Source organism: Muntiacus reevesi, chromosome 2, assembly GCF_963930625.1.
Source record: "Muntiacus reevesi chromosome 2, mMunRee1.1, whole genome shotgun sequence".
Taxonomy (NCBI): Eukaryota; Metazoa; Chordata; class Mammalia; order Artiodactyla; family Cervidae; genus Muntiacus; species Muntiacus reevesi.
The window spans coordinates 85885982-85906036 of NC_089250.1; the positions used below are offsets into that span (position 1 = coordinate 85885982).

The 20055-nt window shown below is 45.5% G+C and overlaps 1 protein-coding gene across 6 annotated transcripts in view; it reads right to left on the minus strand.

The window, feature by feature from the left end:
- The window catches only part of TBCE (tubulin folding cofactor E), an 80873-nt gene that overhangs the window by 4346 nt on the left and 56472 nt on the right, over nt 1–20055 (minus strand). For 4 of the 6 annotated variants that reach the window (XM_065922262.1, XM_065922263.1, XM_065922265.1 and 1 more), the window contains 10 exons: nt 16633–16818; nt 11568–11656; nt 6945–7044; nt 5632–5734; nt 4364–4440; nt 3002–3097; nt 2381–2445; nt 2223–2287; nt 1715–1867; nt 1000–1153 (listed from right to left, as the gene is read on the minus strand). In XM_065922262.1, coding sequence (XP_065778334.1) covers nt 1000–1153; nt 1715–1867; nt 2223–2287; nt 2381–2445; nt 3002–3097; nt 4364–4440; nt 5632–5734; nt 6945–7044; nt 11568–11656; nt 16633–16818 — 1088 coding nt within the window. Of the gene's footprint in view, nt 1–999; nt 1154–1714; nt 1868–2222; nt 2288–2380; nt 2446–3001; nt 3098–4363; nt 4441–5631; nt 5735–6944; nt 7045–11567; nt 11715–12602; nt 12670–16632; nt 16819–20055 lie in introns of those variants that run through there. The other 2 variants (XM_065922266.1, XM_065922267.1) reach the window with 2 other exon arrangements.

Consider the following 20055-nt stretch of genomic DNA (forward strand, 5'->3'; position numbering starts at 1 on the left):
GGCTTGGGTGCTCAGAACCACCACTGCAAGCCAGGTACACTGCCGAGAAGAGCAGCCTCTACGCGAGGCAGGAGGAGGAGGGACTGCCGTCCACCTCTGGCCAGAGCACGGCAGGAGACAAAAGGTCTAGAAACACCCTGTGAGCGTCTGCCGTGTCTTCTGTGTTATTAGTGGGGAGACCTGAGCCATACCTGCAGGGCAGCTTTAGATCCTTCGCCTCCCTGCCCCCGACTGATTTAGAATTCACCTCAAGTGGCCAGGAAATCGGGCCAGCTAATGGAGTAATTTGAAAGCATTTCCCACAGGCAGCTTTTCTTCCTCAAAGATGTTGCGGCCTGAAGCGTTTATGCAGTGAGCTCATATTAGGAAAGATATAAAAGAGAAAATTGCATAAAAGTGAAATTTGGAATAAAAATGAAGTCAAAACAAAATGGAAAGTCCATCAGGGACAAGGAGCGCTGGAGTCAGCACCAGTGTCCAGGGAGCCAGGCTGGAGCAGGTCAGGACGCGCCGCGCACACCAGGGGCCAGGGCGGGCATGCGCTCAGGAAGACCATGTGCAACTCTCAGGAACGTTCAGGCTACCCGCAGAGCTTCAAAGAATGCCGGTGCCTAGGCTCCACATCAAATGCTCTTCATTAAAAACACTCCCCAGGGTACAGCCAGGGTTGGGATGACCTGGAGTCCTTCCTGCCCTTCCTAAAAGGAGGAAGTGGTACCCACCTCCTGAAACTGAAAGCTGGATGAGTACGTGGAGAGAGGAGCTTCTGGTGAAGAGCTGCTCTCCCCTCCCCCTGCTGAGGTGCTGCAGATGTAAGTCTCTACAGACAACTGTTTAGTTAATTATCTGTTCCCTGCGAGCTGCAGGAGCCCCTCTTGTCCATTTAGATGCCCAGCGGAGAACAGCAACACGGAGGACCTCCTCTAACACCCACGGGAAGCCCTGTCCCACTGGGGACTTCCCCAGCCCCAGGCGCGGGCCCTGGCACCCAGTACGTACTGAGGCAGAGTGCCTGGTATCTAGGATGGGCTTCGAGAAATTCCTTGTTTGGCCTGTTCTTCTCTGGATCCTGATGTCCGCCGGCCTTTTTCCATTCATTTCCAAATGCTTTTCGGTAATCGAGCTCAGCCCCACGCCTCTCCTCTGGTTCAATCTACAGGGATGTGAGAAAAAAGCAAATCTATCAAAGCAGTTTTCTCTGTGCCTGGCACCCTGTCCTTCTCCACTACCCGGAGAGAATCATCAAACTGAGGCAACGAGACAAATTTCTACCTTTCCTTTTTAGCATTCACAGATCCATGAGTTTATTCAAAAAGAACAATGGATTTCAGTTTTATCCTCTTCTTCATGAGTGTATCTGCCCATAAACCAGTTTCTTGACGGTGCCTGTCTGAGGCCCAAGGCCACGGCATGAGCTGGATGGGCTGGAGTAGCTGACTTCCTGAGAGAGTACCTAGTGCTCTGCCCCCCAGCGCTGCTCAGGTGACAATAAATTGGGCTGGGGCAGCTGAACAGTAGTTTCCCCTGCAGACATCCAAGTGTAACCCCACCTGCTAGGCCGGAAAGAACTGCCACGACTCAAGTGCACACGGGTAGTACCATTTGAAGGAAATGATACCTGACTGCCTTTACGATCCTCAGCTCCAACGTCTCTTTACACTGGACCATGTCGTTTCCAGTTTAAGAAACACCTCCCCAGGACACTGGCACTCACCGCACACTTGTTCAGGGTCCTCAGCTGACCAATCCTTGCAATGATGAACTGCCGTGTGGTCTGGGCATCTTTGCTGCCTTCAGTCAGGGGGTTTCTTGTGCACGACAGCGCGTGTAGACTCTGCAACTTATCCAGCTCGTTCATAAAGGACCACTGAAATCCAAAACACGTGAAGATAAACATGTTTCAGGCTAACTTCTCAACAGATTATTTGAACCAGTAGCAGAAAAGCAAGCCCCCAGTTCCATTGGAGCCAAGGAATTTCATCACACAGCGAGCACCCACCAGGAAGACCACGTACTTTACAACTGTGCCATGGAAAGTGACGTATGAGCTGCTTAAGTGAGAAGCTAATTCTTAATGTTTTGGGGTTTATATGAGGAGCTTTACTCTGAGGAAGTGTTTCTCTTTCAACTTAAAATACTCCTTAAGAGCAGGAGCCTGCAAACAGCATTCTGAGAGTAGAATAAGTAATAATATAGTGCACATGTTCTGAAGACACTCTTACCTGGGCTATCTGATTGTCATTTAGTACAAGGTACTGCAAGGAAGGAAACATGGAGGTTTTGCACCCTAGAAGAAAGAGAAGTAAATTACATTGCAGAAGGGAGAGAAAGCGGAAATGTGGGGAAGCCGGGGGAGGGGTGACTGAATAATCTTAGGTACCAATTCCAGCGTCCGGAAAATGTATTGAAGAAATTCCAATGTCAGAGAGGATTAGTTGTTCTAATCTGAAATGTAAAAGCATTCAATTTGATTACACAGAACAACATAAAATGCTAAACAATATAAAATGCTGTGCTATCCGAGCCGACGAGATCTGCACATTTCTTCCTACACCCTAGGTTTTCATCCTGTGTGAAGTGCTTAGGAACCATAAAGTCCCATGGAGGGCACACGAAGCAGACTTGCCGTGCTACATTCGGATGGATTCTGAGGCATCAGAACAACGCCTGGGGCCTCCGCTGTGCTAGGGGCTAACTGGGTCTCAGAGAGGAAAGGGACATGGACTTCCCCAAGCGTACTGGATGAAAACTTTTGATACTAGTATCAGGGCCAAAATATTCATCCTTCAAGTATCTATTACAGTACAGGCATAGACTACATTGTATGTGGTTCACAAGTCAATTCTTGATTTCAAATAAAACTTTCCCAAAGGGAATTAACTGAATTTGGGATTTCCATCATCACTATCATATTTCCACTGAGAAAGTATATACAGCATAGGATTCATTCACTGAAAAACTACTAAATTCTATTGTAATAGGCATTTTAGGAGCAGGTTACCTGGGCAGATACGCTATGAGAAATAGCTGGTTTTCATCAATTAATTGATTAGAGGAAAGGTCTAACAACTTCACTGTCTGTAGAACATCAGTTGGCCTGTATGAAAGATAAAAATTTTTTCACACAGATTTGTTTTCAAAGATACAGCCTTAAAATACCTGCCTCTGGTGTTAAGGAGAGATCAGGGGTGTGGGGGTGGGGTGGGAGGCAAGTGTATGATGTGACTATAAAAGGCACCATGAAGGATCCTGGCGGTGATGGGAATGTTCTTTTCTTGACCGGGCGAGTGTCCTAGCTGTGACACTGACCAGAGCTCTGCAAGATGCTACCAGTGGGGGAAACGGGAATGGGTACAGGTGATCTCTGGCTGCTATTTCTTATAAATGAATATGAATCCAAAATTAAGTTTTTTTATGAAACTGTATTTGCCTATATAATAAGTAAATAGAATCATTCTGAACAGTAATTTCATTCGACTCCTTGGAGAATTTGCTATAAACTTGTCCAAGTTTATTTTACACACTAATGATATCAACAAAAGAGGAGGATTACGCAACAACCTATTTAACTGACGTAAGAGAACAAGCTTTTTTTACATACAGGGTCATCCCTAGGTATCCCTGGGGAATTAGTTTCAGGACCCCTAGGGATACCACAACCTGAAGATGCTAAGTCCCTTATATAAGATGACACAGTCTTTGCATATAACCGACATATATCGTCCCTATATTGTAAATCACCTGAAGAGTACTTAAAACACCTAATACAATGAAAACAGTTCCAATTCATGGCAAATTCAAGTTTGGCTTTTAAGGAACTTTCTGGAATTTTTTTTTTCCTGAGTATTTTCGATCTGTGGTTGGTTGGATCTGTGGATGCAAAACTGGGGGTGTGGAGAGTTGTACATTGGTACACTGAACTTGAACAGATAATGCTAATTTAAAATCCATTATTTAATCCTTATAGATCATCCTGCAGAACTTCCACGTAAAATTACACGTTCATGTAAAACTAACACAACTCAAAGCTTAAACGTATTTAACTTAAAACTTTTACTCTGATGGGGTTTCCCCAGTTAGAACCTTTAGTGAAGTTTGAGTTGACATTCTAATTTGGGGGGGCAATGAATAGTATAAGTGTTTTTCTTATTTGAAAATTCTTCTAAAAATTAGTAAGGTATAATTAGCATTTATTTATTCAGAATGACTAAGTGATATATAGCTACTTCTCAGAGGAAGTGATTACACCTCTTTACCCTTGATGTTTGGAAAAACTAGTATTTCAATAAATATAAATGTTTCGAACTAAAAAAGAAAAGAATGACTACATGGTGACACATGCATTGATGTAAACCCTGGTTACCTTTCCGAAATGACGATATTGTTAGACTCAAGGTACAGTTTCTCAAGGACAGGCCAGCCAGAGGCACAGCAGAGCACCTGGGGGGAAACTCAGAGTCAGGGTGAAGAGGCCTCAGTCATTCCCCCCTGTGTTTATTACTAGAACTTCCACGTGAATTTAGTTTGGCTCCTGTTTTAGAAATAAATGCCTTTGGACATTTTGTTAAAGATTCTGTCTCAGGCCAGGAGTGCTGGTGGACAGCTGATAAAATTATAGTGTTAAGGGACCGAGCTTTAGTAACATGGGAGCCACACTTCGGGCACCCGGAACCCATCAGGGTAGGCACCCACCCATCATCCAGGCATATCCTGACCTGTACAAAGCAGAACCGGAGATGGTGACAGCACGTTCTCATTATTGGACGCAGTTCACTTAACCAAAGAAGAAAACTGATGTTGAACACCTTTCCTCACTTTTCGATGCCAATCTGGGTTTATAGAGAATGTGCTAATAGGACAAACTTTCTCCGTAACTATTTTTACATTTTCTCACTGGATGCTGACTGCCACTTCCACTGTGCCCTTCCTTCCTGCTATGCATGGAGAAGCTCTTGAGGAAGAAGTCAGGTGGTGGAGACACGGACGGCCCAAGGGCAAGGCCACTTGTCTCTCCAGAGGTCCCCTGGTGGGACTTCACAGATGTACACCTTGGCTGGGGTGTACTTATCCACACTTGGTTGGAAATTGGAGTGTTCTGGGTGTGTGGAGTCAGTCAACCTCTGACTGAGCCGAGCAGTACCAGATCTAGATTCCAGAGGCTGTCCGGTCCAGGACTCACAAGTCCACTTTCACACCCAGCTGTGTCCCTGAGCAGTGGCTTCTAGGAGCTGAACCCCGAACAAGAAAAGGGTATGAGAACCTTTCTGCGGCTCAGCCTCAGCCCTAAGAACACTCGTGGGGAAATTCGGGCAGCTGAAAGGCTTTTCCAAGCTTGGCATGCACTTGGTGCAGACTGCTCAGGAGACACCAGAACTAATCAGAAGAGCCAAGAAAGAGAAAGCAGATTCAGAGATAGAAAATTCTACTAACTACGAGGACTTTGTAACCCCTTTCTCTTAGGCTGTTTAAAAGAACCTTATTATCTGGATAACAGGATGATTAAAATGAAGCCACCACTGGGCTTCACTCCCTCATTTAACCAAGAATTTAAAACTACTTATAACTGGGTAAAAAGCAAAGAGTCAGACACAGCTGAGCAACTGAACAACAAAACCAAAGATACATAATTACCTCTGCCCATGTTATTTCTGTCCGGTTAAGGACTAAAACCTTCAGCATAGAAAATGTTCCAGTTGGAGATGGTGAGCTCGAGGGAAATGTTAGTTTATTTTCACTGTGTAGAAAAAAAGACACGATGAGCTTATTGTGACAGGAGGCCCAACTGAGAAGGTCACTGAAGGCAACAGTTTGGGATTTAACAACGGGGGGTCTGGTTTGTTTCAACCTTAAAATGCAATTATATTAAAAACAAAATGCATCAAGACTACCTGATTTTTAATAGTTACAATACACAATTCACTGGTATCTGACATGAAAGGGTGCGTTCATAGGGTTAGGCTGCTGGGTGAGGCTGCAGATTATCTGAAACACGAGGCTCAGGCATCAATCTGTGAGGTCAGCTGCTGTTCTGGATGCTGTAAAATTCAGTCCTGCTCTCAAGAGTCTTACAGATGTGCTGGACTGTGGGCTAGAATTTTGCTTCTGAACAGAGCCTGCTGTCAGTATGGATGAAATAAACTGCCGCCCTTTAAGCTCCCTCTCAAGATCCTAATCTCAAAAGTTACCTGACATCTTTTTCAGAAGGTACCCCGTATGTTGTCATTTTGAAGGAAAATACCACTAAATAAAGTACATTAACCCTTATTTCTAGAGGAGGTGATACCATGGGTCAAAATATACTCTCTGCTCTGTTTGGAAGAATAATTACTTTAGGCCTGTCTATCTGCTCTGCTGAACCTGCCTGAGTCGGGAACAGCTCACCTGTATGTGTGGGGCTGGCTCAGACCTCAAAGGGGTAGCCTGGCTGAGCCCTGGGAAGGTTAGCTCCTGAGCTTAAAACTAATCAGATGCTCAAGAAGACTTGGCAAACATCATTTTACTAATGTTTGCTCGGAGAAAAGCCCTTATCAGAAGTGAATTATACAGGACCCCCACTGAAATAACTCATTCCTAAAGCAATTGAAGGCTAGAGGGTTCAGAATGAACAAGCACTTTTAATCACATCGCTTTCTCCCCAGTTTAATACCAAGGTACCCAGCTGGCCCATCTTCTATGGTCAGGCTTGTAAAAAACCAAGAAGACCTTCCAGTTTGCCATGGCAACCTAATGTTCCGTCTAATCAAAAGTAAAACACATTCCCTATTAATGAATCACCTCATGTGACCATTTAGAAAGCGAGAATCAAAGAATATTAAAGAATATGTTAAACTTAGATAAATTCACCTCGGCTATCCTCCCCACCTCACTCCCACAGAGATGCTGTGATGGAGCAGGAGAGATTAGGACTTTATATCACGTGCAGTTAGGCAGCCACCAGTTCATACCTGAGATTAAGGACTTCCAGGTGCTTGAGCTGATTGGCAATATCTATAACTTCTTCCCATGATGACAACAGGTTTTTTGACAAATCGATGCTTCTAATATCTAAATGCACATGTTAAGAAACAGTAATATGGAAAGATGCATAAAAGACAGGACAGTTGTTACCTCGGTTCTGGAACATGGGATTTTTACCTTTTCCCTTTATTCTTTCTAGTCGGTTTGAAGTTTTTTTCATGAGCACATATTACTTTTACCCCCTTTTAATCATCCAGGTGTTCATCTAGAAACTAAAAGGTTCACTGTCACATACTGCACACTTGAGGCAGATGCAATCAAGTGAGTGGGAACCAAATGTCATTAACACTAAACCATTCCAGCGTTACTCCCCCATCAAAAGAAACGAAAAAGGAAAAGACCAGGAAAAAACCCAACAGTGATGGTAACTGATTTGTCCAGCACCCAAAGTGCACCCACATATACTGCCTTTGGTACTGTGGAGCCCCTGTAGCCTTACGTCAAGCACACAAGTCTCCTCCCAGGGGGTACTGCTGAACTCTGCACCCCAGGAACCCCCAAATAAGGAGAGGTGCCTCCAGGGGGTCAATAGCAGTTACTTTGGAGACACGTTCAAAAGGACTAAGAATGACCTGGAATTCTGAGGGTCTCCTGTAGACTGGATGGAGTCGGTGTATACCCACCACCCCTGGTACAGGAGTCCGGAGTGGGTAACCCAGCACAGAGAAAGGCTCCAGATGCCACAGGGGATGGCGGAAGTGCGTGCCATCACGAGGCAGAGGAAAGCCTGAAGGACCGGACCAGCTCAAGGAGGACTGTACACACGACCCCAGTATGTATGGAGACTGTTCCTCTATCCTGCAGATAATGACTGGACACCAAGTGTCTAGCAGTGAACACGCCCATCAGAAAACACGTGCATCTCTGGTGTGCCAGTCAGACATGCCTCAGAGTAACAGAGCTGGGCCTGCAGCAGAGGAGGTGTGGGGGGATTTATACACAGTGCTCACGAAGGCCACCTTCCCGAGAAGCTGACCTGTGAGCAGGGTCGAAGGAAGTGAGGGAATGCCAGCCTGGAGGAGAGCATCAGGGCAGAGGGGATGACAGGAGCAAACGCCCTGAAGTTGGCATGGGTTTGGCCTATGGCGGGGGACAACAAGCTCGTGTCTGCCGGGGCAGACAGGGTGGAGGCATGGGACGGCAAGCCCCAGAGGCCAGGTCAGATCAGAAGGGCTAAGTCTCTGCTCGTCTCTGCCCGCAAGGGGAGCTGCTGACGTGGGCTGACCCGGGCCATTCTGCTGCCCTGCTGAGGCACACACTGCAAGGAAACGAAGACAGAGCAGGAAGCGGAGGCAGGAGGTTCCCGAGCCAGAGGGGCAGCAGAGGGAAGGAGCGGACGGGCCTTGTCAATGGATCCAGACGAGATTTGAGAAAAGGACGAGTTAAATTAACCCTGAGGGTTTTGGCTGGTGGCACTGCAACTGCCCTTTATGGAGAAAGACTAGAGAGGAGCAGGTTTGAGGGGACACACTCAGTGTGAGATGACCGCAGACACCCCAGCAGAGGCAGCACACGGCGGGCAGACAGGACGGGGACGGAGGCGGGGCGCGGGAGCCTGGCATCTACAGGCGGACGCGTCTCGTCAGGAGGGGCCAAGGGCCAGAGGTCTGAGCCTGGGGCGTGCTGACCTCTGGCACCTCGGTCTGCCAGGGAGACTGAGGGGGGCAGCGACAGAGGGAAAGAACCAGAATCAAAGACCAGCCGCCCACGGCCCAGGTGGGCCACGAGGTGCAGCGAGCACTTTGCTTTTTCACTGAAGAAAAACCCGCGCAGTCAGTGACCGTGCTGCCCGGCGCGGACCACGGGTCTGAGTTAGATGCCAATCAGCCTCAGCCCCAAGCCATTTTCTTACAGCCCCCAATGCAACACGGCATCATCGCCCATAAAGCACGGAGACTGTCTCTCTAAATACAGATAGTGCTGTCCATCGACAGGGCTGGTCGGTGAGGAAAGACTTGCCAATGAGGAAGCTCCACGAGGAGGCAGGAAGAGGGGAAGGCAGGTGGAGGGAAGGCCCAGAAGGGGATGAACCCAGTGGGGCTGGCCAATCAGAGCCTGTGTCCTGCTCCAGCTGCTGTGGGTGTACCGAGGCCAGAGAGCTAAGGACGGTGTTCACGATTCTAAATGGTCACCTCTGAGGTGGTCATGGAGGCATCCACACAACATCCCAGTTTGCTGGTTGGCCACAGGCCTAAGGTATTTATACCCTGGCTCTTTAGGGGAGAGCTTGGCAGCTCCTGACCTAAGGAGATGTGAAAGAACAGAGTGCAGGAGGGCTTGGGAATAACCCTTAGAACACTGGGGCAGGATTCTTACGCCCTGACGATGAGACACGGAGTGGTGCTCGTGCATGCGCCAGGGCTTGCCGCCAGCAGAGCGGAGGAAGCAGCAGGGAAAAGCTGGGCCGCTGCCACTGGGAGAGCAGTGCCACCGAAGGTGTCCATCCATGTGGAAGGGGAAAGGGCTACCATGTGGGCCAGCTGGACACCGCCTGGACACAGAGCGCCCCCAGCCCCCGGCTCCTGCCCCGCCACTGGCCACTGCTTGCTCTGACGGTCTCACCACGACACGGGCCCTTGCTCCTGCCCCTGCACTGCAGCCCCTCAAGCTGCCCTGTCCCCACCGCTGCGCCACCCCGGACACGGACCCGCCTGCAGGGGCTGGGCTGGGGGTCAAACCCCCACTGCCCTCCATTCTCAGCAGTCCTGTTAACTCCGGGCCAGCAAGCTGGTTGGAAAGAGTCACGTCCAGTCATTCTCCACTCGCTTGTGCTTCCCACTGGGAAGCTAGAGCTACGAGTATTTCTACTAGCCTGTACAGAGCACAAGGACCTCCTGTATTCTGACTTCAACCTGATGCGGTGGCCCCACACCTATACATGTGCGTGCGCACGCACACACAGTCCTGGGAGCTCTGTCACGCTCGCTCCTGTGGGCAGAGGCTCCTCCCCAAGTTCAGAGACACCTCTTCCCAGCCAAGCTCTCCAACCTGACGTGCTCCCACCACCGTCAGTCCCAGCTCAGTGAAGGACCTGAGAGAAGGATCAGTCTAGAAACGATGACTGGATTAAATACACCAGGCAATCCTTCAACTTCGGGCAAGAATTCAATCAGTAAGCGCAAGGCATTCATCACTGGGTCTGCAAATGTGGGCCGTGACTTGATTATCTCAGCAAACCTCATTGCCTCGTGTCTTGGGGGACATTCTTGCCCAGGAGAAAGCAGTATAAACAAGCAAGATGCTGACTGCCCAGCACACTGCCGACAGCTCCAGTCAGCTGATCTGCACACACAAACCCCTCTGCTGACCAGAGCTCTTCTGTGCTGAAAATGAGCCTCGAACCACCCAATTCCCAGTCTTCTGAAACCATTTAGGAGGAGGCCAGGCAGATGATGGAATGCGCCACGCACTTCTGTGGCACTTCGCTCCTTACCTAGCTCCGTTCCGCACCCACCTCAGTGCCCTGACTCTGCTGCCTACCTGCAAGGGGAACGACCACATCTGGGGCAAAGGTGGAGTGGGGGCGCTACTCATGGGCAGAAAGGACCAGTGGTCGCAAGCCCCGGCAGACCCCCAGGGCCACGGGGCTGCACCTCTGAAACACTGGCTTGGGGAGCTATGCTTCAATTCCTATCACCAGGTAGGTAGCGTCAGGGTGTTTAGAAATATTTTGCTAAAAGAAAGCTCTTCATCAGCCATCTCTTCAGTCGAGAAACCTATGAGCTGCTATCTTTTGCATAAACTATTATGCAGAGATGAAGCAGACTTAAGGAATTGGGAGAAGACCCTTTAAAGTTAGAGAAGGTCTGTTTGACTTGCCCCTTTTTGTTTTTAATGCATTTACTCGGGGTTTGTTAGGACTGTAGCAGACCCAAGAAGCACCTGAACTGTGCCCAATCAGACTACAAAATGGAGCAAGATTATTATGATTTTTCTTTTAGACTGACCTCCTCTATTTTCAGGTGTGGGCATAAGAGAAACACAGGGCAAAAAACAAAGAACACACTTATAAGAGATAGATGACAAATTTGGAAAAGCTTGTTTTTGAGGTATGATTTCAAACCGCATTGCTGCATAAGCGGGAACCTTAATAAAGGAAAGAATTTACTTCCCTCCCTCTCAGGAAGGCCGTCGGGGCTGGTGCAGGGGCCCCGGGTACCACCCAAGGCACCAGTCCCTCCCCAAGCCTTCCCTCCCAGCTACCCTGGGCGGCTCCCATCCCACAGCCTGGCTGCCGAGCCCTGGGCCCTCTGTCTGTGCTCAGAGGGGGCGGGCAGGGTGGCGGGCAATGGAGAGAGGCTGGTCCAGCCACGTCTGTCCCCCATGAAGAAGCACTGTCCAGAAACTCCCATTTTACCTCTCCCCGGTCCGGGTGAGTCACACTTGAAAGCAAATGGTCTAGGAAGGTAATAATTTACCCGAGCAGTGACAACCTCAGGTGAAACCAAGTCCCCGTTAGGAGAAGGGACACTGCGTAGGGAACCAGGGTGTCTGGCGCAAGTGTCCAATCCAGCCCGACCCCAGTGACGAGTCCTCGCTGGAAAGGATACTAGGACAAGTTTTGGCAATTCCTCCTTTGTCACCAGCACCGTTTACTGCGCAGTTCCTCAAAGAAACGTCTTGCAACTTGCTCAGCTGACTGTATGAAAAACACATAGTTCACATGCAGACATAAACATGTACGCTATCCATCGGCCCTTTAAAAAATTAAAAAGCGTTTTAGACACATAAAAAGGCACCAAAAATAAGAGTATCCACCACCCAACTTAAAAAATAAAGCCTTACTGAAAAAAAAGAAAGCCTTGCAAACATTATACCCAACACCGAGATCCTCTCGAGTCCCTTTCCGTTGCTCTCTTCTCTCATCCTCCACTCCCCATGGGCAGCCAGGGCACTAGGGTCAGTGGCGACTTAACCGTAAGCATTTCTTAATAGTTTTACTGTTTTTCTATAGTTTACTATTTCATCCTTCTAACAGTTTTACGATATTTCCATGTCCCTAAACAGTTACTGCAGTTTTGAATATTATAAAATTTGGCACAAACGGTAGTGTACGGTGTTTAGCTTTCTCCTCCTGTGACCAACCTTCTCCCTCAACACCACCTTGCCCAGCACCGAGATGGGACTCCGTGGACACATGCTCTAGAACACACACAGATGCTCTGTCACCACAGAGAGAGACCACAGCTGATTTATGTGCTCCTCTGGTGACAGATTATTCCCAATAGTGCTAAAGGACATGTACTGTATACTTTTTGCACTCATGTGGCAAAATCTCTCTAGGGATCTAGCCTAGACAGCATGTGTGTGTATCTTTAGCCTTTTCAGATACTCTCAGAAGAAACTTTTTTAAGTGTAGAGAATCTGTGTTCCATTCATTCAAACAGCCCACGTGTTACAGCACCGGAGGGTGTTTAGAACACAGGGTCTGGAGCCAGACTGCCGGCGTTCAGTCCTGATTCCACCCCTCCTCTGGCCTTGGATGTGTTAACATCTCTACACCGCAGATGCCACATCCACACGCCCGTGATCATGATGGCATTATTCACAATGGTCACATGTAAGCAAACCGAGTGCCCACTGACCAAGGAATAAAGTGCGGTCAATCCATACAATGGAGTATTATTCAGTCTTGATAAGGAAGGAACAACACTTGTGAACCTGGAAGACATTATGCTATGTGAAAGAGGCCAGTCACAAAAGGACAAATACCATATGCCTGCATTTATACGAGGTACCTGGGTGAGAGTCAGCTTCACAGACACAGAAGTAGAATAGTGGCTGCCACGGGCTGGGGGAGGGAGAGATGGCGGAGCTGCACAGTTTAAGGGCTGCAAGGTTTCAGTCTGGGAAGAAGAGAAGGTTCTAAAGATGGACAGCGCTGTTGGTTACACAACAGTGGGAATGTACCTAACCCTGCCAAACTCTTACACTTAAAGTTAAGATGGGATTTCCCTGTTGGTCCAGTGGTTAAGAATCTGCCATGCAATTCAGGGGATGCAGGCTCAATCCCTGGTCCAGGAACTAAGATCCCACATGCCTCAGAGCAACTAAGCTCATGTACCACAACTGAGTCTGTATACAGCAACAAAAAGGCCCCACATGCTGCAACTAAGACTTGATGCAGCCAAATTTAAAAAAAAAATGGTTAAGATGGTAAATTTTACATTATGTATATTTTACAACTTTTATATGCTACAATTGAGAGGGTCGGTATTTGTGAAACCCTCAGAATAGAGTGTGACATACAGTAAGTCATTTTACAGCATTTATAAAAGTAAACGCAAAACTGACAACCTCTGGGGGAATACGAAGACAACCTGCAAGGCATGAGCTTTCACAGTCACAGAAACTTGAGGGAAAGGCAGCAGCAAAGTCCTAGGGCATAGGCTGCCAAACTTTCTCAGTTCATGGGGCCCTCAGCACTTCAGTAATTTTCCAAAGTGCCCCGAGGCCAAAAGAAAGTACCATTTGGTAAGCAATTAGGGCCAAACAACTTGATAATTATTTATGTCCTGTCAAACTAGTGCCAGCTGGGTCCTATACAATTTCTCAAACCCTGGAGTCTGAAAGGACCCCGCCCTTCCTTTTCCTGTTCCATGATGGTTCTCAGGAGATACAATACTTGCTTTTCTTTCAGCACAAGAGTGACCAAAAACCCAGCTTTACAGGTATGTGACACCATGGAAAGAAGAGTAGGAATATCATGAAACTACCTGCAACTAGCAGTTCACGCCACGTCCGGCAGATGTCACTGTTTCCCTCTAAAATGAAAGCTATCCTGCGGGACCCCAGTGAGTTCCATGTGGTACCTGGAAGCTTAGGGACCCAGGCCTGAATTCAGACCTCAGTCAGAGCCAGTCATCTCCAAAGAGAAACCATACACAGTGGTTTTCATTTGGTTTTGCTTCCCTCATTATAAGTCTTTTCTCAGTGCTGCAAACTCAAAGCTGGTCAGCTGGAATTATTAAGGAGATAATACAACGGCTTAAAGTTGAGGTTGAGTCGAGTGGTTAAGACTCCACACTCCTAATGCAGGGCGCACAGGTTGATCCCACATAAGATCCCATGCACGGCACAGCATGGTCAAATTAAAAAAAAAAAAAAAGAAAGAAAGAAAGCATCACTCCAACAGTGATGCCTACCACTTGTTATTCCCAAGAGTTCTAATAGCTTAGGTATTACTTTGGAAATAAGGAAACTGAAGCTTAGAAACCAAAGCACTAATTGGTGTCAGGATTAGAAAGAAAGTGGCTGAACTGACATCTGAAGCCAGCCTGACAGATTTCAACACTGGGTCCTTTCCAGAAAGACACTAGCTAATTAGTGAACACATTGATATGCAAGCAGTAGTCATTCACTAAAAAACTGAGTGATGCAGCTGTTCATCAACCAGGAGAGAAAAATCTGTTGGCAATTTGTTAACACTCACAGTGCCCACGATGTTCTCTGAAAGAGATCAACCAACAGGAGGAAAAGGTACCTCCTCTGGTGTAAAAAAAAAAAAAAAATTAATATTTGTATTTTAAATGGAAAAAATTAAGCAAAGAACTTTAACCCTATGAAGGATACAGTTCTGTGTTAGTCACTCAATTGTGTCCAACTCTTTAGGACTCCATGGATGGCAGCCCGCCAGGCTCCTCTGTCCATGGGATTCTCCAGACAAGAATGCTAATGAGTAGCCATTCCTTTCTCCAGGGGATCTTCATGACCCAAGGATCAAACTCGGGTCTCCTGCACTGCAGGCAGATTCCTTACCATCTGAGCCACCAGGGAAGCCCCACAGTTCTATAAATCAACAGCAAAAATCATCCACATTAGTTGTCTCTCAGTGGTTCATAAGTCATGACTCTCTCCTTCAATGTTTATTTTCTAAATCCTCAACAATGAATGTATATTGTTTCGAATTAACAGTCAAGTTACCGCTTTTTCAAAAATCTCGATTTCTTTTGTGTGTGTGTGTGTTCTTTTTAAATGCTAAAAAGTAGAGGTATCGAGAAATGAATTTACTAGGAGTTCCTTCATGGTTTAGTGGTGAGGACTCCGGGATCTCATAGTCATGACCTAGATTCAATCCCTGCTCAGGGAACTGAGAGTCTGCAAGCCACATGGTGTAGCCAAAATTTTAAAAAAAATTTTTTTTTAATTTTAAAAAAGAAAATGTATTTACTCCTCAACCTTGTGCCCATGTGCAGCTAAATTCTGTATCATGTTAAATCATCATAATAATAACAAGAACAATAAAAAGATAGCAAAGAATTTAATTTTGAACAGAATCGCAATTTAACACTTTCCGAGACTGAAGGTGTCAATAGCAGCAAATCTACTCTCCAGCATATTAAAAAGCAAAGACATTACTTTGTCAACAAAGGTCTGCCTAGTCAAGGCTATGGTTTTTCCAGTGGTCATGTATGGATGTGAGAGTTGGACTATAAAGAAAGCTGAGCACAGAAGAATTGATGCTTTTGAACTGTGGTGTTGGAGAAGACTCTTGAGAGTCCCTTGGACTGCAAGAAGATCCAACCAGTCCATCCTAAAGGAGATCAGTCCTGGGTGTTCATTGGAAGGACTGATGCTGAAGCTGAAACTCCAATACTTCAGCCACCTGATGCGAAGAGTTGACTCATTGGAAAAGACCCTGATGCTGGAAGGGATTGGGGGCAGGAGGAGAAGGGGACGACAGAGGATGAGACGGCTGGATGGCATCACCAACTTGATGGACATGAGTTTGAGTAAACTCTGGGAGTTGGTGATGGATAGGGAGGCCTGGTGTGCTGCGATTCATGGGGTTGCAAGAGTTAGACATGACTGAGCAACTGAACTGAACTACTCTCCAGAGTGGCCACCAGGGGTCACTACTAGGATGCCTCATCCAGGTCAGGGTCGCACACCACACACTTACCATCACTAAAGAAGTGCAACCTGGGAAGTCACACAAAACCACACAGCTGTGCATGGCTTTGTGTGAATATCAGTTTCCACTCTGGTTCACATGGTGCATCAGAATAAGCAATGAGGCTCTCTGCAGAGCATCAGTGTGTTCAAAAGACTTTGAAAGTACAGAGAAAGTTCAAACACAGCAGTTTCAAAATGCATTTAGTGCCCCTTAGACACAGTCACTTCAGGGTACATTTTAAAAGCAAGAGCCCGTGGTATTCTGATCCAGTAGGTCTCGGATGGGACCCAGAATTCGGCATGTTTCAAAAGTAGCCCAGGTGATGAGGGTGTGCAGAGGCAGGAACTCCTGGATTTCAGAAGGTGCCATCGTGCTACACGGCGCAGGTAACAAAGCAGACTTCTCTTTCCATTCCTGACTCATCCAATGTCCAACCTTGGCTCCCTAATAATTAGTCACTACACTGGAGTGTGGTATACATAATAACGGGCAAATCAATGCTTTTCTTTCAATCTAGAAAAGTCCTGTGCTAAAATAAGAACTTTAATTTCCATAAATATTCAATCCTTGGATCTTTCTGATTGCAATTTGGTGATCTGCAGAAAAGAGACCAGCTTGGGAGCCAAGTTCTCAGCACTGACACACGGTCAAGTGAACTTAAATCCTGAACTTGGATGAAACTGTCAAAAGTCAGCTCTACCATTATCAGTTTCACTTACCTTTGCTGTTTTATAACAGAGTCAAAACCAATGGTTTCTACAGGTTTATTTCCAATTATAACAATCTGCTCTGTTTCCTCTTCCTTTGGTTCATCTTCTAGCACATAGCGGTTCTTAATTGCCGTGAGAAAGTCTACTCCAAAATTTACTTTGTTTGGACGAATAAAGGATCCGCCTGTTGGGTGCCTGGAAATGGAGATAAACAGAACAGAAAAAATATCATCCATGGGGACATTTAAATAAGATCATATGCACAAAAATCCTTTCTAAACTGTCAGTCTGCCACAAATGTAAAATGCCTGCATTTACAAATATATTAGCAAATAAAAGCAAGTAAACAATTTTTATTTTTTTTAATTTTTCATTTATTTTTATTAGTTGGAGGCTAATTACTTTACAATAACAATTTTTAAAAAGAAGGAAAAAGCAAGTATCATCCACCAAGAATGGCCATAAAGCAATGTTCTGAAGGTTTTCAAAATGTTCCATATGCTAAAAAAGTTAAAACAGCATAAAAGGGAATATTAAAAAAAAAAGTATAACTGATACAATTGACCATAAAGGGTTGACAGCTGACGCAAGCATGTAAAATCCCAATAGACAAACAGATAAGAAATACAGAACAGATAATTCACGAAACAGGAAAGAATATTAAAACCATGGGGGAAAGTTTCATCTTGCTAATGATTATGAAATGCAAATTTGGGGCTTCCCTGGTGGCTCAGCGGGAAAGAATCCGCCTGCCAATGCAAGAGACACACGGATTCGATCCCTGGTCTGGGAAGACCCCATATGCTGCAGGGCAACAAAGCCCATGCTCCACAAACAACTACTGGGCCTGTGCTCTAGAGCCCACAAGCCACAGCTACTGAACCACATGCCACAGCTATTAACGCCTGCACGCCCAGAGCCCACGCTCCACATTAGGAGAAGCCACAGCAATGAGAAGCCCATGTAATATAACTAGAGAGTGCCCGCCCCTCGCCGCCACAACCAGAGAAGAAGCTCACAGCGCAACAAACACCCAGCACAGCCAAAAACTTAAAATTTAAAAAAGTAAATTCACACAATGAAACTATTTTCAGCAAGACTGGCAAAAAATAAAGTTCTAATATTCAAAGACTGCAAGATTGAGTTAGTGTTTGATTGCATAATCATACTCCTGGGAATCTGTCAGCAGGCAATAATTTAAAAATAAAAACAAAACTGCATTTACAAAGATTCTATATAATAGCATTTTTTATAACTGAGGAATTCTGGAAACCATAAAAATGTCCAGCTGGACAGGAACTATTAAGTAAACCAGATAGATGAGGTCATTAAAATATTCTAGCTGTAATACTTAAGAAAACTACTTACAGAGCAATGCTGAGATTTCTAAAAACTGATACAAACTGTAAATGACACAACTACAGAAGAATCTTATCTATGGCTAGACAAATATTGAATAAGGACACAAAGAAATGAAAACATTTGTGGATAAGAGGATTACATACAAAATCTTTTAAATTATAACCTGAACTAAATGAAAGTTCAAATATGGTGATAAAATTAGAGCAAGAATATTCTATATTCTACAGAAGTATAGGATATTTTATCATAATTTATATTTACCACCATTTATATATTTTATATAAATTTATATTTACCATAATTCACATAATTTTAAATTATAAAAATGTTTTATAGCAATTTTTAGCAGTAATCTCTAGAAGAATTTAATAAAAATATTAATCATATTGCCACATGTAAGGACTATTGTCAGGCTTTTCAAGAGACTCAAAACAGATCTTTAGACACATTACATTTCACCATCAGCACAGGATCACAGCAACAAGACCTGTCAGGGAAATCCAAGTATGCTCATAAAACAGCTGAAAATGGTAGTATCATTTGATCACAGTAGAGAATAAATGATGAAATACACGAATCACCAAAAATTGTACAATAAACACTATTTTGGCTTATATCCTTTTAACTCTTAGAGAACTCAAACTTCCCTAGGAATCACCATAATTAAAGGGGATGAGACGATAAATTTTGTCAATATAAACATATATACATTTTCTTCTGGAATGTGGCTCTAGAGAGATTACCAGATTCTGAAAGGTATTTGTAACCCCAGAGTCAGAAGTGATGCCTCAGGCAAAAAGTGGCCCAGAGGTCGTGAGAACCCCAGAGAGGGCGGCGTCCCAGAAGGCAATGGAGACTGGACAATCGTGTCCGGGGTTTCTGGACACAGAATCTAGAAACTGGAAAGTGAGCCTGGAGTGGCTGGGGTGGGGCCGTGAGGCGAGTTCCGAACAGTGAGAGGAGGTGGGCTTAGATTACTCTCACTCTCAGGAGCTTTATTGGAAAGGGAAGATGTTTTAAGACAGGACAAGGTATCAAACTTATAGGCTGAAGATAACCCTACAGACAGCGGGAAACTGTTGATGCAGGAAATTAAATTCTCTGTTGCAGCAAAATCACGTTCTGAATCTGTGTTGTCTGCTGGGATATCAGAGGATCACTGTCTACCAGATGCTACCTAGAAAATACTTTGGTTTTTTGTTTTTTTCTCCCATGTTTTTTCACTGTGGTAAAAGTCACATAATATAAAGCATACTATTTTAACAAATTTAACTGTACACGACATTCACACTGCTGTATGGCTCTCACCATCACCCATCTCCCAGATTTTTCACCTTCCTAAACTGAAACTCTGTCCCCATTAAACACTAACTCCCCACCCACTCTCATCTGGCCCCTGGCATCTACCAGCGTCCTTTCTGACTCCATGAATTTGACTATTCTAGGTACCTCGTATAAGTGAAATTAGACAGTATTTGTCCACACCTAATGTAGTTTGATGGGGAAGGCAATGGCACCCCACTCCAGTACCCTTGCCTGGAAAATCCCATGGACGGAGGAGCCTGGTAGGCTGCAGTCCATGGGGTGGCTGAGTCGGACAGGACTGAGTGACTTCACTTTCACTTTTCACTTTCATGCATTGGAGAAGGCAATGGCAACCCACTCCAGTGCTCTTGCCCAGAGAATCCCAGGGATGGGGGAGCCTAGTGGGCTGCTGTCTATGGGGTCGCACAGGGTCGGACACGACTGAAGTGACTTAGCAATGTAGTTTGGAATGCAGAAATAATATTGCTTTAACTGTAGGAATTTAAGAGATTAGATCTGATAGACAGAGTGCCTGAAAAACTATGGATGGAGGTTCGTGACACTGTACAGGAGGCAGTGATCAAGACCATCCCCAATAAAAAGAAATGCAAGACAGGAAAATGTTTGTCTGAGGAGGTCTTACAAATAGCTGAGAAAAGAAGAGAAGTGAAAGGCAAAGGAGAAAAGGAAAGATATATCCATTTGAATGCAGAATTCCAAAGAACAGCAAGGAGAGATAAAAAAGGCTTCTTCAATGATCAATGC